Genomic DNA, 15097 nt, shown 5'->3' with positions numbered 1-15097 from the left:
AGCTTTTTATCAATGTAAATTATTTTATCTGTTGAGTTCATAGCACCAAACCGGTTGAGAATAATTATTATGTAAGGTTGATTCATGGTCACGGACCTTCTGTATATTACATGTGCTAATTAAATCATATAGCCCTTTGAAACTTTATGATTTACCGGATTGAAGAGTTGTTACCGTGTGGTTATAAATATTAATGCGTATAATGTATATTATATCTATAATATTATCATTAAAACGTTTGGTTTAAACGTGACTTTTTCTAGATAGCATATTTTTATAACATTGACGTTAAATAAAAGCAAGAATTGATATTTAAATGAACTATTGACAATCACGGAGAGTGCCGATAGAAGTGAAAACAGATAATTTCTATTTCATAACATAAACATTCGAGTTCGAGTTACCTAGCATTATTACCGTATACCTTATTACCATAAGATTTTCCCAAAGAAAAAGTAATCAACGCAGCTAAAGTTTTTCCGTGAACTATCATTTTTTTTTATGCAGTAGGGGGCAACAGAGCAGACGCGTCACTGGTGGTAAGTGCTCCACGTCGCCCATATGTACGCACAGTGTCAGAGACATTGTGAGTAGGTATGTTGCCGGCCTTTCAAGTAGGAATATGCTCTTTTCTTGAAGGTTGAATTGTTAGTTTGAAAATGTTACTTATAGAACAAGGCTCATAACCCTTGTTTTTTTTATTATGTAGAATATTTTATGGCTAATTAATTACAAATTGTATACGGAAGGACCAACTTATTTTATGTTTTTTTTTTATGTTTACGTTAAAAAAATATTTCCTTATAATAAAGTGTTTTCATAGTAAACAGTAGGTACATACTTATCTATCGTAAGTGCTAAAACTTTTAGTGGTTAGATAATGTTCATAGTTCATACATTCCAAAGCAGATGAAATAAATTAAAAACCAAATTATAGTAACCCAATTCTAAGAATATTGGAATCTTGAAAAGGGAAAATCCCATAAATATGTGAAACGTCTTTATTAAGGTAAAAAATTGAATGCGTCATTGGCTGAACGGGCATTCTAATGACAGCGACTGAATATTTTTAAATTAAATACAGCTGTTTATCGCCTGTTAAATGCCAGCCATTGCTAATCCATACTAATATTATAAATGCGAAAGTAACTCTGTCTGTCTGTCTGTTACTCAATCACGCCTAAACTACTGAACCAATTTGCATGAAATTTGGTATGGAGATATTTTGATACCCGAGAAAGGACATAGGCTACCTTTTATTGCGAAATATGTACCACGGGCGAAGCCGGGGCGGACCACTAGTGATTAATATTTTAACAAAAAGGTATAAGTTTCCAAGTATTGAAACTGTTAAACCTTATACTCGGCATCTTCTATTTAAATACGGTAGGTACCTACTGCATATCATAATAGTCAGCAAAAATGCAGATTATTATGATAATAATAGTATTACTTATTTTATAAAAAAACTAACCTTACTTCTAAGAAAATTCAAAGTAATTATAATTCTTTATAATGCAAAAATGTATACTTATCTACTTATGTAAAACTGTATGTTTGATAATATTTATGAGTAATTCTCCTTGAACTATGGACTGTTGTACAGAATCATTAAATGAAATCTTATTAGAATGAGGTATTGAATATACTATTCAATAATAATTGAATGCGTGGCTAAATTGTTTTCATGATAAAACTGGCTTCAATTAATGTTCAAGAAATTAAAATCAGAGCCATCTAGTATTGAGTAGCCAAATTTATGTAACCTATATGTTTCATATTACGGAAGTCTGAAAGACGTCCGCGGTGGTACTATGAGTATATATTATTTAAAGATACGTAGATATTTTTGTCATGCCGCTGAATTAATACAATTTGGCAACGGTTTCATGAGAACGAAGTTCACTAGTCGCTACACGTAGAGTCATCATGACTTCAAAGAGAAATCTTTAAAATCTTTAGTTTAACAAATTACATAGAATTAGGAATGTCGTTTTTAAGAATCTGTAATAGTTACTGTAATTGATTAAATCACATCTATAATCAGAACAATACCTCATTCTTTACGGTTTCAACGTTACCTTTCTCATTATACATAAACTACGTCATCAGAAGCGAATCGATTATTATTAATTCAGCAGGCTGTTCCGTAAATCTTACGATGACTCATAATATAGTGACTGGTATATTTTTGGAATGGATCAGTACACATAGACATAGTTATACATACACTTAAGTCGGTTACCAAAAACGTGTTTTCCCCTACGTAGAGATGTGATGCAAGAAAATAGAAGATGTTTCCTATTATATTTCAGTAATCGTTTAAAATTTAAATAAATAAGCTTTGTAGTAGGAAATAAAGTATTATATAATGGAAAACGTATGAAATGAAAACTTGTTTCCTTTATTTTACACAATTCTTATTAAAAAAAAATTGGTGGAGATTAAGAGCTCTACCATTAAACCTTATTTGAATAAATCATGAATAAATTTATTATTGTGATCGGTTTCACCCATTACTATAAGTAGCAAGTAAAATCATGAATGGGATAGTAATGAGTAAGAAAATATACTATCAGTAATTATCTTTTGCCACAGTCAATAGTAAAGGCACCTAATTTGCGAGAGATCCTTATATAGGAACACAGATAATAAAGCCTACCGTCTGATACAAATAAAATAACGTATTGCCTCAATAGTAACTATTTATACATGAAATGATTCACTGACTTACCTCGTTTATTGTCTCGATACAAAAAGAAGTTTCTAGGAAATATAGAGGTAAAACAAGTCATTAAATAGTTATTTTTGGAAAATATGCTAAACCAAGAGAAGTTATTTTAATAGATACACAGATTTAAATCGCATTTTATACGATTAATGACTAAATGCATTACACGCTAAAGTTTTGCGTCATCCGTGTAATGGACTTTATATTTTTCGACCGTAATAAAAATACGTTTTATTTATTTATTTATTTATTTATTTATTTATTTATTTATTTGGAGAACACACAGGTACAATTACAAACATAATAAGATAACATTATTGTAACATTCGGCTATTAAATCTAAATTGCACCCTCAACGTCTCACTGTGTACATATTAAATACATAAAATAACAAAACAAATCAGAATCTACAGCAAACAGTTATCTTAACAACTCCTGCTATTAATTAAATAAACAACTTCTTTAAATTATTCTTAAAACTAATTTTAGAGCATGAAAACATATCAGTGTCATTAAGTAGAGAATTATGCAAATTACACATTCTATGGAGTGGCGCTCGTTGACCGGCATTAGTTCTTGTGTGCCCTACGTGAAAAAGATTTTTGGAACGACAAGGTCTTGTTGGGGCCCGAAAGTACAATGACTCGAGTAGATATGGAGAATCGATTTCACCCAAGCAAATTTTTCTGAGAGTAAGTGCGTCACTTAATGAGCGCCTGTCAGACAGGGACATCATATTGTACCTGACCAACAGATTATCATAAGAACAACGAGGCAAATGTAGACGGAAGTTAAGAGACCGTAAGAATTTTTTTTGAACCATTTCTAATTTACTTTTGTAAATGTCATAGAAGGGATTCCATATGGGCGAAACGTACTCAAGTTGCGATCTTACTAAACTTTGAAATAGATAAATGAATGTTTCTTTATGCCTGAATTTTTTTGTTATACGGCTGATAAAGCCCAACATACGGTAAGCTTTTTTTATAATGTAGTCTATGTGATTATCTAATGTTAGTTTAGTGTCTAGGAAAACACCTAAATCACGTATGCATGTATCGGTGTCAAGTGTGTGATCCCCCAATTTAAATGTTGACGGTATAATTTTAATGTTTTTTGTAAAACGCATATGTTTACATTTGTTATGTGAAAGAAATAATTTATTATTCTGGCAATAATTTGACAGTCTATCGAGATCCTCCTGAATTAGACATATGTCACTTTCACTTGACACAGAGGAGTAAATTTTTAAGTCATCTGCGTACAAGAGAAATTTTGTGTTTTGAAAACATGACGAAATGTCGTTTATGAATAGGACAAATAATAAGGGCCCAAGGATGGACCCTTGTGGAATACCAGATGAAACAACTACAGACGACGACATATAACCGTTCATAACAACAACTTGGACTCTACTCTGTAAGTATGAGGAGAACCATCGAAAAAGATTGATTAAACTTACTCATGCGTACTGCATGTGATCCCCAGAGTCCAGGTGTTTGAACTCGTTTTGCTGTTTTCAGACGTCAAAATATTTATCCAATCGCTCGTAAATTAAGCTTTTAAAGGTGATACTTTAATATAGTATAGAGAAGTGTATTTTACTCAAAAAATAGATGAGGCGACGTTGTGTCGCCTCGCGGCGCCACTGGCAACGTTGGCACGGGACGCCTGTACAGTGTTTGTTTGTGAACGTCTTCCCATCTGTTTCATTAAACATCCGACCGTTTCAGTATTGGATCAATTCTCTTTACAATCAGGTCTAGTGAAAAACTCACGGCTGCTTTTTCCCAAGTCGTCATTTTTCATTTCGACCTCATAAGTGCGCTCTATCAAGATGATCTCGGTGTTACGAAAATTTGTGGTATTATTGTTCGATATCAAGGAAGTTTTTAGTGAATTCCTAATAAATGTGCTATTAAAAGACAGAGCAGAGACAATTTTGTAACTTTAGGTGATTGAATTCCAGAACGATACTCTCTGTGACAACTTTTTGTGAGAAAGACATATAAAAGAAAGACATATTATTGTTAAGTTTACTAATTAGTGAGATAAAAACCGTTGTGGACTTTGAGTGATTTCATGTTTAGTAGAATGTCGGGACTTAAGCGATGTATAAGCCAAGTATCTATGTTTCTTATGACTGGTAAACCTATCAATTCTTCAGAATCAGCTTGGCAAGAAGAATTAAAAAAGTAAGTAATACCTATTGTGTTACTACTAGTGAGAAAACAATTTCGCACACAAAGCTCTGTAGGTACAGAGACGTAGGTTGAGGACTATACCAATCGTAATTTTCACATTATATTCTAATATAGGTAGGTATTTAAGTAATAAATGGATTTTGCATTCCGAACCACGCCCTGCGTCTGGAAGTTTTCAATTAAATACCTGTTTCATCTTACAGAGTTAGAAACCTACACTCCAACTATATTGCACGCCTCATATAAGCGAAGCGTTGAGGTGGGTACTACTGTCACTTCGCGCAAAACATCAGATTTTTCAAACTTAAAATGTCTTTATGTACTTATCATACATTGCACTTGTAAGATAATACAAACACACACATATTAAGAAAAAACACTATTTTTAACGTTCATGATATTTTTGATGTCATTTTCGTTATTTAAACTAGTTAAAAAACAGTTTAAAAAAGTTCTGTCTTGGACGTCCGTGTGTCTGTATGTGCGGATCCTTTTTCTTGTTAACACGATAGCGACCGAAATACTTTACTAATCGAGTCTTTTTTTTTCTCTTACGCTTGAGTATGCTCAGGAATAGAACCCTTTCATTTTTCAGGGTCTGATTCGATGTGGTTTAATTGTTATTAAATAAACAAAAATAATAATTAATAAATATTTATTAAAAAAAAAATTATGAGGCGTGCACTTTTGGATTTTCCAAATTATTTACAATTATTATTGCAATCAGTCAAGTTGATACTTTTTATCATTAGTTGAATATATTCTCACGACAACAGCAATTATGGTTAAGAAAATAACATTAGAAAACGCCAATGTAAATGAAGTAAAGCTAATTATTCATTTGGACCTTTCAACATTAAACCTTTATGAAAAAATATGACCATATACGTGTTCTTGTAAGTAAAATGCCTTTTAAGTTTTGTCATCAAAAAGCTTTGAGGGAATCGTTGGCATACCTTTGCGTATTTAATAAAGAGTCCCAGTCTAGGGTGAATAGGCTTCTATGATTGTTTATTTAATATATTAATAGTATGTAGGGTACCTACATACAATGCAATCGTAACATGAACTGAACAGATTTTCAATTAAAAGTTAACAAAACAGAAATACATACAATATGTAGGTACTGTACAGACTCGCGCCTTTAAGGATCTTTAGATATTGTATTCGAATTATTTACAAATAGTTGAGATATGGCTTGTAATTTAAATATTAATATTTGACAAATTAATTGCTGTGAACTGTAACTCATAAAAGTGCACTAACCTAGAACAACTGTTTTTCATACATGTCGAAAGCGGTCAAACGCCTGAATTTTTTCTACCAACACCCAAATTATCTTACAAAAAAAAATTGAAGTATGAAAAATTATTTTTGCATTTAATGTCTTAAAACTAGGTACCGGATTGAGTAGGTACTCGGATTTACCTGGATTGATATTTTACGTATAGGTAATCTAATTCGATGTATAAATTGAACGTGTTTCAAGCTAATGAAGGTATAAATGTGAAACATTTATGAGTTTAAATTGTTTGATCGGATGTTTTACTATAAACTGATTTTAACTATAAACTGTTTCCATATCTTACATTTTTATCGCAAATTTGATTAAAACATAACACTCGTCGTCTCAAATGTAATTCGTTTTATGACGGTCGGAATTGATCGCGTATAAATAAACCAATCAAATGTGTTGAGTAGCATTCATGCAAACAAAATAAATCATTCACTCAACATCGAGTCTGTTGTGAATGAACCAAACGCGTATTTATTTGATTAAACGCGATTTATAAATTGTTATTCGAAAAAATATTAATGTATTATTTTGCAGCTGTGGGCGGAGGATATTGGTTGTTACGTCTTAATTGTTTTATTTTGAAGAAAGAATGTCGGGATTACCTCTTTTATTATAGTAATGCTATTAGCGTTATTTTTGAAACGTCATATTTAAATAGAATAGAAACTTCATTTGTATTGTAGGTAATATATTATCTACGTGACCGGCGCGGCCGCGGCGCTCCGTTACAATAGTTATTAAACCACCTCTAGATATAGCATTAAACAATTAATTTATAATATGTAGTTAAATTAATTTCATATAAACCTGTTTCTATTGTAATAACACTATTTTAAAGGGAAATACGTAATAAGCCAATTACTAAGATTGTTCCATATCTTCTTTGTTTAAGGAAGTAATTACTCACAGTATGCACTAATTTAAATAACAAAGTTTCAAAAACATCTCAAGTAAATTCACACTACGAATATAAAACGTAAACAAACAATCCAAATTTACAAGCTTGTGTCTATTTTCTATCGTAAACTTTCAAAATATGTACGCAAAACAGCGTGATTCATATTTTATTGCCGTTTTATTTACATGATACATCTCTTAAACAATATCTACAAACAATACTTTTATAGAATAACATCCCGATGTTTACATTCAATCTAAGCACTCTCGAACATATCTCAATATTAATAGATTGATTAAAGCTCTCATGTCTTATCTATGTGATAATAAATTTGATAAAGTATAGAGGGATTTGGATCCAGTAGAGTGCTTTAGGGCTTTCAATCAATTTGGCGATAGTACAATGCCATCAAGCTGTATAGATAACCTGCTCTTTGCAGAATACAATAACATAACACTGACTGGATTACAGCATTTAAACACTACGAAAATAATGTTCAAACCATACACGTACGTAAGCTTTGGTTTTTTGTGCATTAGTATAATAACGCAGTAACGTTAAAAGTGAACATAATTTGATGTTCCACCTTTGGAGGTGCGTTTTCGTTTTTAGTTGCTAACCATGATGAATGATATTCAATTAAGAATAATTGTTTTGAAGTTAATAAAAAATCGATTTCTTTGAAAAGATTTTAGTTATTTTTATTTTTGAAACAATTTGGCCGGTACTTTTCAACTCTTAATAATTGGTGTTTCATTTGGTTCATGTATTGTACAATGAACCGTGTGGAGTTTATATTGTAAAGAAGAATAAAATGTTATAGAGTGCCTAAAGATATTAGACTATTTTATAATGTAGAGCCTTACAAAAGATTATTCAAATTCCTGTTGTTTGTAGAACGAAGCCATAAAAATAAAGCGACCTAATTCTTTGTTAAATGCCTTGCGGCAAGGGACAGTACATACCTACTTATTTTACTAAATAAAGTTATTTGTGGTATGTGAATAATTAAATTATTAAAAAAAAACAGTATACTTAATTCGCTAAATTTGTTAAATTCAACAACTTTGTGGCAGTATAGTTTTACTTGCAAGGGTGACATTCCCATATTATGTAATCAGAATTGATATTATTGTTGCAGTAACTTTACAATATACACAATTATTCTGAGTTATCAATTACGTCAGTATTTTTAGTGATAAATCATAAGGATAAACAAGTTAATTGCATAAATAAAATGAACACTTGAAATGATAAATTAGCGTGACTTTATTAATCGGGCGTTAACGTCGACCCTTCAATATTTACCCATTAGTACAGAGAATCATTAAAATGGCAAGTATATAATGCTTTATTTATGCAAAAATTTGTATGATGTAATTAATATTACGACATCATTAATTTCCTTTAAAAATATACAGAAATTGTGCCGTTTTGTCTATATACCACGTCATAAATATAATAAATATAATTTCAATTATTTCAGATATCGTCAAGCCCGATACGCAGCGAGACGTGTGCGAAAGCGTGTCATTTTCAAGCACGGAGACTGCAATGTGGTCCAATGGAACGTGGCTAAGCGCAGGCGCCGATACCTTCAGGACATCTTCACGACCCTCGTGGACGCGCAGTGGCGGTGGACGCTACTCGTGTTCGCCCTCTCCTTCATCCTCTCCTGGCTCCTGTTCGCTCTGATCTGGTGGCTCATCATCTTCACACACGGCGACCTGAACCCCCCCACGAATTCCAGTGAACCGCTAGTCCCGTGCCTCAATAATGTCAATTCCTTCACCGGTTGTTTCCTCTTCTCCGTTGAAACTCAACATACCATCGGTTACGGCTCCAGAACAACAAACGAAGAATGCCCTGAAGCGATCTTCGTTATGTGCCTTCAAAGCATTGTTGGTGTTTTCATTCAAGCTTTCATGGTAAGTTTTACGATTTGTTTTAACTAACGTCCAGTTAACGGCTAAAAATAGACAGTTTACAAAGTATATACACATTGTGGCAGCTAAAGCTGAAAACAAAACATTTATATCCCCTTTTACAAGATTTATTAGTATTTCGATTGAATTACAACTCATAAAATGTTTAATGTGTTAGGATAAGACATTATTGTTAAGAACATCTACTCTTCGCAACATTGATATTAATAGAAACTTATTTTCTAAAGCATTACGACATCATTATAGTAAAAAGGGTTATGACTTATGATACACGTTTTCTTGAAAAACCTTCCTGCTTCGAAGCCAATAAGATAATTTCATATCAAAATAAACTTGGCAGTGTGCCAAAATTATAAGCGTACCAATCTGTGATCCAGATGCTCTCTTAAAAATTATAACTTATATTAAGAAACCGCGTAGAAGATTACCTATCATTATATTTCCTCTTCATGTTCTAAACTTGTACTGAACTAGGTCGATGTACGATGTTTTATTAATCTAATTATTATGAGAGCTTCGAAAATCTGTTTAAGAACTAATGACATCTTAATTATGTGAAGCACGCCAACAGACCGAGAATGTTTTCCAGTACTACTTCGCACTCAAAATATATATTGCGTATTCGTTAATCTGAACGTCTCGTCTAATTTTAGGTTGGAACCGTTTTCGCCAAACTCTCTAGACCAAAAAAACGAGCCCAAACATTATTGTACTCCCGGAACGCCGTTGTTTGCTTACGAGAGGGCCAATTGTGCCTGATGTTCCGTGTCGGAGACATGAGAAAGTCCCATATCGTTGAAGCACATATAAGAGCGCAAATTATTCGCCGCAAGGTATATTTTTTCGACAAAGCGGATACTGGTTAGTGATTGGGAAATTCAGTCAGCACGCTTACGAACCTTCATTAACCCGAGTTGACTAAACAACTCCTTTTATAAAAGAAAGTGGTCGTTTGAATTCATATTCGGCGGATATGTAATGCCAATCGTTCGAATTTAAGGTCAATTGTTTTTGATATCGAATTTCAAAACCACTTTCTCTTGTCCATAGGTGGGTCTAATATTCGCGAAGCTGGCTCGGGCCAAAAAACGTAATACAACTCTGCTGTTCTCGAGGAACGCGGTTATTTGTCTGAGAGACGGCGAATTTTGCCTTCTGTTTCGAGTTGGCGACATCAGAAAATCGCACATCTTGGAAGCGCATGTTCGAGCTCAAATTATTAGAAAAAAGGTATCTCAGTGAACTATATGTGTTAGTTCATAAATTTTTTGGATGTTTAATGTTGTATATTTTTTTATTTTGGTGGTTTTCAAATTGTAATTATTTTTATTAAATTTATTAGACCCGTCTAAGGATTTCCCCGCAACCATTTTCAATGCATCAATAACATGCTTTGCCATTGTAATACTCACATAGCTCGCTTATATTCGCAACTTACCTTCATGTGAATGTAATTAATTTTCTCATAGAATAACTTATTGCATGGATTTTTATTTAAGTAAATACTAACTCACATTTGTTGTGCTTTTTGTAGGAGAAAAACGTGGATTATGGCTAGAAATTTAGGCTTTGGGTGATTTATAACGCTTATACGCTTCTATCGTGTTTAATATCTATGTTAAATTGTGGATAAAGTGTTCAAACTCACTCTATGTAATGGATTTCTAATGGTTTACATCATTACTCAATAGATCACCAGAGAAGGGGAGTTACTGCCATTTTACCAACAAGAGCTGAAAGTGGGAGCTGATGGAGAAGAAGACAGACTGATGTTCATTTGGCCCATGACTATTGTCCATAAAATTAATGAGAAGTCGCCGCTTTACAACCTTTCTGCCTCAGATATGTTAAGAGAGAGATTCGAGATTGTTGTTATGCTTGGTAAGTCCTTATTTTATAATTTTATTATGTTTAAAGACATTATTATAAATTATTCTTAATCTATGTCTATCTATGATATTCTTAGTCTTAAATGTAGAAAATCGTCGTGGAACTGTAATTGTAGGTATGTAGTAGGTATGTAGTAGGTATACCTACGCTATCTCCAGTCTAAACATACAACTGAGTTCTCGTATCTTGGCACTTCCTTGACAGTGATTTGGTCGTTTGCCCTAAACTTTACATCATAAATGTCGTTGGATTATTCATGGGTTTATAGTTTATTTCTACAACAAAGGTAATTGCGTAATATCGATGAAATTGTATGGTAGCCAATTTAAATAATGTGCCAGTGGAGGAAGAACATGAATTTCAAATATCTCAGATGTTTGTATTTACATTCATTTTATTTTTATTAATTTTAGATTGAAATAATTTTCAGAGGGTGTGATCGAATCAACGGGTATGACAACTCAGGCGAGAAGTAGCTTTTTACCATCAGAGATTCTGTGGGGACACCGATTTGAAACTATGGTATCTTTCCGAAAGGATACTGGGGAATATGAGGTAAGGAGCAAAACCGTAAAAAAAATAAAAAGAAGAAAAACAAAACACATTTTTAACATTTTTTATGAACAAAAAACAATAGCATACAATTTAATAATTTCGTATGAAGAAAAGAAGTGATTAGATATAGAAGTGCATTTCTTTGGACTATATGATAAAAGAAAATTGGATTTCATTGATAAGAAGCAAATTTGAACAGATCTACCTACAAACTTTATCCTTAGTCTATAATAAATACTATAGACATATATATACCTTTGAAATAATACTTATGAAAACTAAACTTTTATATTTCCTTGACTTCTGAGTCTATATAGAATGCTATGGACTTTAGTCTATAGACCAATTGCAATAGAATAATTTCCTCAACTAATAAACCAACACACGTTTCCAGGTGGACTACACACGTTTCAACAACACATACGAAGTGGACACGCCTCTCTGTTCCGCGAAACAACTTGACGAGCTCCGAGCCACCGTCTCCACTTCCCAGAAATTAGGTATTTATAAATTCTAACTTATAAGTACTCCATTATCCTCGTTTTACACTTTTTAACCTGTGAGCAATCAGCTTTAAATAGCCTTTACGTAATACTTATCATTCCACGATCTTTAGAGTTGTCTTTTTAATACGTTTTCCTTCTGTGAAGTGTTTAACGATAATACATAAGCAATTTAAAGTCAATCATTTAACATAAATGTGTGATTTTATAAAGATTTTCTTAGTTTAATATGAAAAAAGAACAAGCAAATAATAAATCGAATCACGTATTATGGTCCGGGAGCCAGCAGCAGATTTTATGACCAAGTTCCTCTCAAGCGGTAATTAGTAAAATGCATCAAAGTATAGTATTATGAAGCCTCGTGAACGTCAGCTGGAGCTCGGTTGGGGGGAAGAGCGGTTGTAGCCTCCCGTATCAGCTGACGGTTTTTCCACCAAGATACAGCCAGCTGACATATATATTTATCCACAGTTACATATAAGCTATCATCAGGTAAATTTTTGTTTGAGAGGAAATAACGGAAAATAAATTTTTCTTTAAATTTAACTTTCATGTTCGAGACACCAGCTGACGTATAATACACCATGTTGTAACCAGCTGACTATTTTTTTTCGTTGAGATATTGGGTTAGCTACAATTTGACAAATTTTTAGCTGAGAGGAAATGAATGAATGAATGTATTTTTTTTCCTATGTGCGTGGGAGGCTACAACCGCTCACCCCCCCAACCAAGCGCCAGCTGACGTTCACGAGGCTTTATAATACTATACTCTCATGCGTCTGACGAATTATCTCTTGAGAGGAAATAGTTAACCAAATTTGCACCTGGCTCCCTAACCATTATTATATCACTCTATCAGTTGCAAGCTCATCAATAAAATGCATACTAAACCTAAGTAACATTTTTGTCATATGACTCAGGTATTCTTTCTAATCTAAAGAGTTTCCTCAAGACATCCTTTATAATATATAGACATCCTTTATATATATATACCTAGGTATAGAATAATATTTTTTTTCACGTGACTCTCCATCCAGACCTATCTAACCAATAATTCTCATAATTTTCAGATCGCATGCTCGGCACCATTCCGAAAACATTCTCCAACGACACATTAGACATGAGCTCCGTCGATTCCATGTCCCTGGACGAGCACATAGAAATAAAGATCCCAGAAGCGCGCGCGAGAGAGAACAGGCTGATGGCACAGAACAACTTCGTGCAGCACGTCAATGAGAAGAAGAACTCAAGTCACACGCACCTGGCCGTAGAGAACGGACACGAAGCTCTGCCAAAGATCAACTCGGCCGTCATGATCAGCGATAAGACAGAGCGCGACGGACCCATCCACAGGAGCCACAGCCACGCAAGCATGAAAAAGATGCATATAGTCGTGCCGAACGGCATCGGCCATATGGCGAACGGCCATGATCATAGAGCGGAACATAAAATCAAAAAGTAAGTGTGTACATGTTGTTGCCGTTTAAATGAGGCGTGTTATTTTTCCGGTTTGTATATTAATGTGTAGTATCTTCTATGATTTTTGTTGTCTTGCAAAGTAATCATAATCGCATCACAAATAAGAATAGAACATGGGAAAGAAAAAGTTCTTACGTGTGTTACTTATCAACTAAACCCTTAATGTTATTGCTATTTTATATCTAATAAGAATGACATTTATTCCAGATCGCCGAGCGAGCACCAGATGGAGTCAGTAATCCCGATCTTGGTGACGTCACCGGAGCCCGCTTGACCGCACGCGCGCGTTACTTTCCTGTGCGACTAGTGTAAAATCCTTGTGTGATGTGTAGGTGTGTTTGTACGTTCATACAAGCTACAAGGATTTGTTTTCCTTTGCATATTTACTTTTAATAATATTAATATCATAGAGTGTAATTATTTACCTACGTAAAAAAAACGTTTAAACAGAGTATACATAATATTCTTCATCTATAGTAACTAATAAATTGATATTATTTATATTTTAAAACGTCAAACACATCTATCCACTTATAATAATAATATCTATAGTTTCATAGTGTTAAATCACCCATACTAATTAGGTATTTCAGATTTTTTATTGTAATGAATATATCTATATCGTTCAAAATTTCCTTTTTCTATCGATATTTTTGTACGCCTTTTTGAAAAAAAAGTCTGGATGAAAAAAATAGTAAATTGAATGTCAGTTAAAGAACAGCCAGGATGCATGCTCGAGGACAAGTTCGTTGAACTTTGTATGACATTCACTTTCAGTCTTATTAATCTGAAAAAATAGCTAGGTAATTTTTTTTTATTTTGCATGCACTCAAAAAGTAAAAGTACAAATGGTATTTTTGCCACACTATGGTTAATACGTTAATAACGCTATATTTTTGAAATTGTAGAGTTCGAGACTGTTGCACATACTACATCTGCGTCATTATGTATTTTCGTCCATTTTTTATAATACAACACCCATACGTCATGGAGAAATATTTTAAAAAGTTGTTGAAAATTCCAAAGCCGGAAATATTACAATTTTATGTACTTTAAATGACAAGAACATTTCTATCGAGATGTTCCAAGATGGATGGTTGCCAACATTCTCTGCGTTGTAGCATTGCCGTTAAAACGTAAATGAAATGTCACGACGATATTATTTCTAATTAATTTAATAAATTAAACACACGAATTAAAAGAGTTTTCTTGTCCGGGTGTGACATTCTTGTTAACAATAGTTCTTGCAACTGACTGGTATCTAGATACCTATTTTCTAATAAAATGTTCGATCAAACAGATTTTCTCTTTGCTATGTACAAAAAAACTTAAAAAAATAGTGTAATTTTCTGTTTATTTGATTTGAGTGGATATAGATGTGTTAGTTATATACCAATGTATCTATTAATTATAATGTTTATTATAATTTATTATAATATTTTCTATGTGAATGTACAAATCACGTCTACACAAGGGATCAGCAGAACAGAACAGGGTGGTACTGTAGACCAAGTATTTATTAACGATTAATTAGCGAAATTAGACATAGGGTGTTACGAAATTTATATATGTTATGATTGTTTAAAAAATAATT

The 15097-nt window shown here is 33.0% G+C and overlaps 1 protein-coding gene across 4 annotated transcripts in view; it reads left to right on the top strand.

The window, feature by feature from the left end:
* Positions 1-14324, top strand: part of Irk1 (Inwardly rectifying potassium channel 1) — a 30025-nt gene extending 15701 nt beyond the window's left edge. Inside the window, exons 1-8 of one of the 4 annotated variants that reach the window (XM_090104742.1) lie at positions 4789-4926; positions 8617-9058; positions 9730-9909; positions 10768-10957; positions 11397-11521; positions 11916-12021; positions 13095-13482; positions 13711-14324. In XM_090104742.1, the coding sequence (XP_089960868.1) occupies positions 4814-4926; positions 8617-9058; positions 9730-9909; positions 10768-10957; positions 11397-11521; positions 11916-12021; positions 13095-13482; positions 13711-13777 (1611 nt within the window). In that variant the 5' untranslated portion in view covers positions 4789-4813 and the 3' untranslated portion in view covers positions 13778-14324. Of the gene's footprint in view, positions 1-4788; positions 4927-8616; positions 9059-9729; positions 9910-10126; positions 10307-10767; positions 10958-11396; positions 11522-11915; positions 12022-13094; positions 13487-13710 lie in introns of those variants that run through there. The other 3 variants (XM_090104741.1, XM_090104740.1, XM_090104743.1) reach the window with 3 other exon arrangements.
* Positions 14325-15097: the final 773 nt, after the last annotated feature.

The sequence above is a fragment of the Colias eurytheme genome, chromosome 8 (genome assembly GCF_061535395.1).
Source record: "Colias eurytheme isolate Ceu_HAF_F1 chromosome 8, ilColEury1 Martin Lab GWU primary, whole genome shotgun sequence".
NCBI lineage: Eukaryota > Metazoa > Arthropoda > Insecta > Lepidoptera > Pieridae > Colias > Colias eurytheme.
The sequence above is the reverse complement of the archived record's forward strand: the minus strand, read 5'-3'. Positions and strand labels throughout refer to the sequence as shown.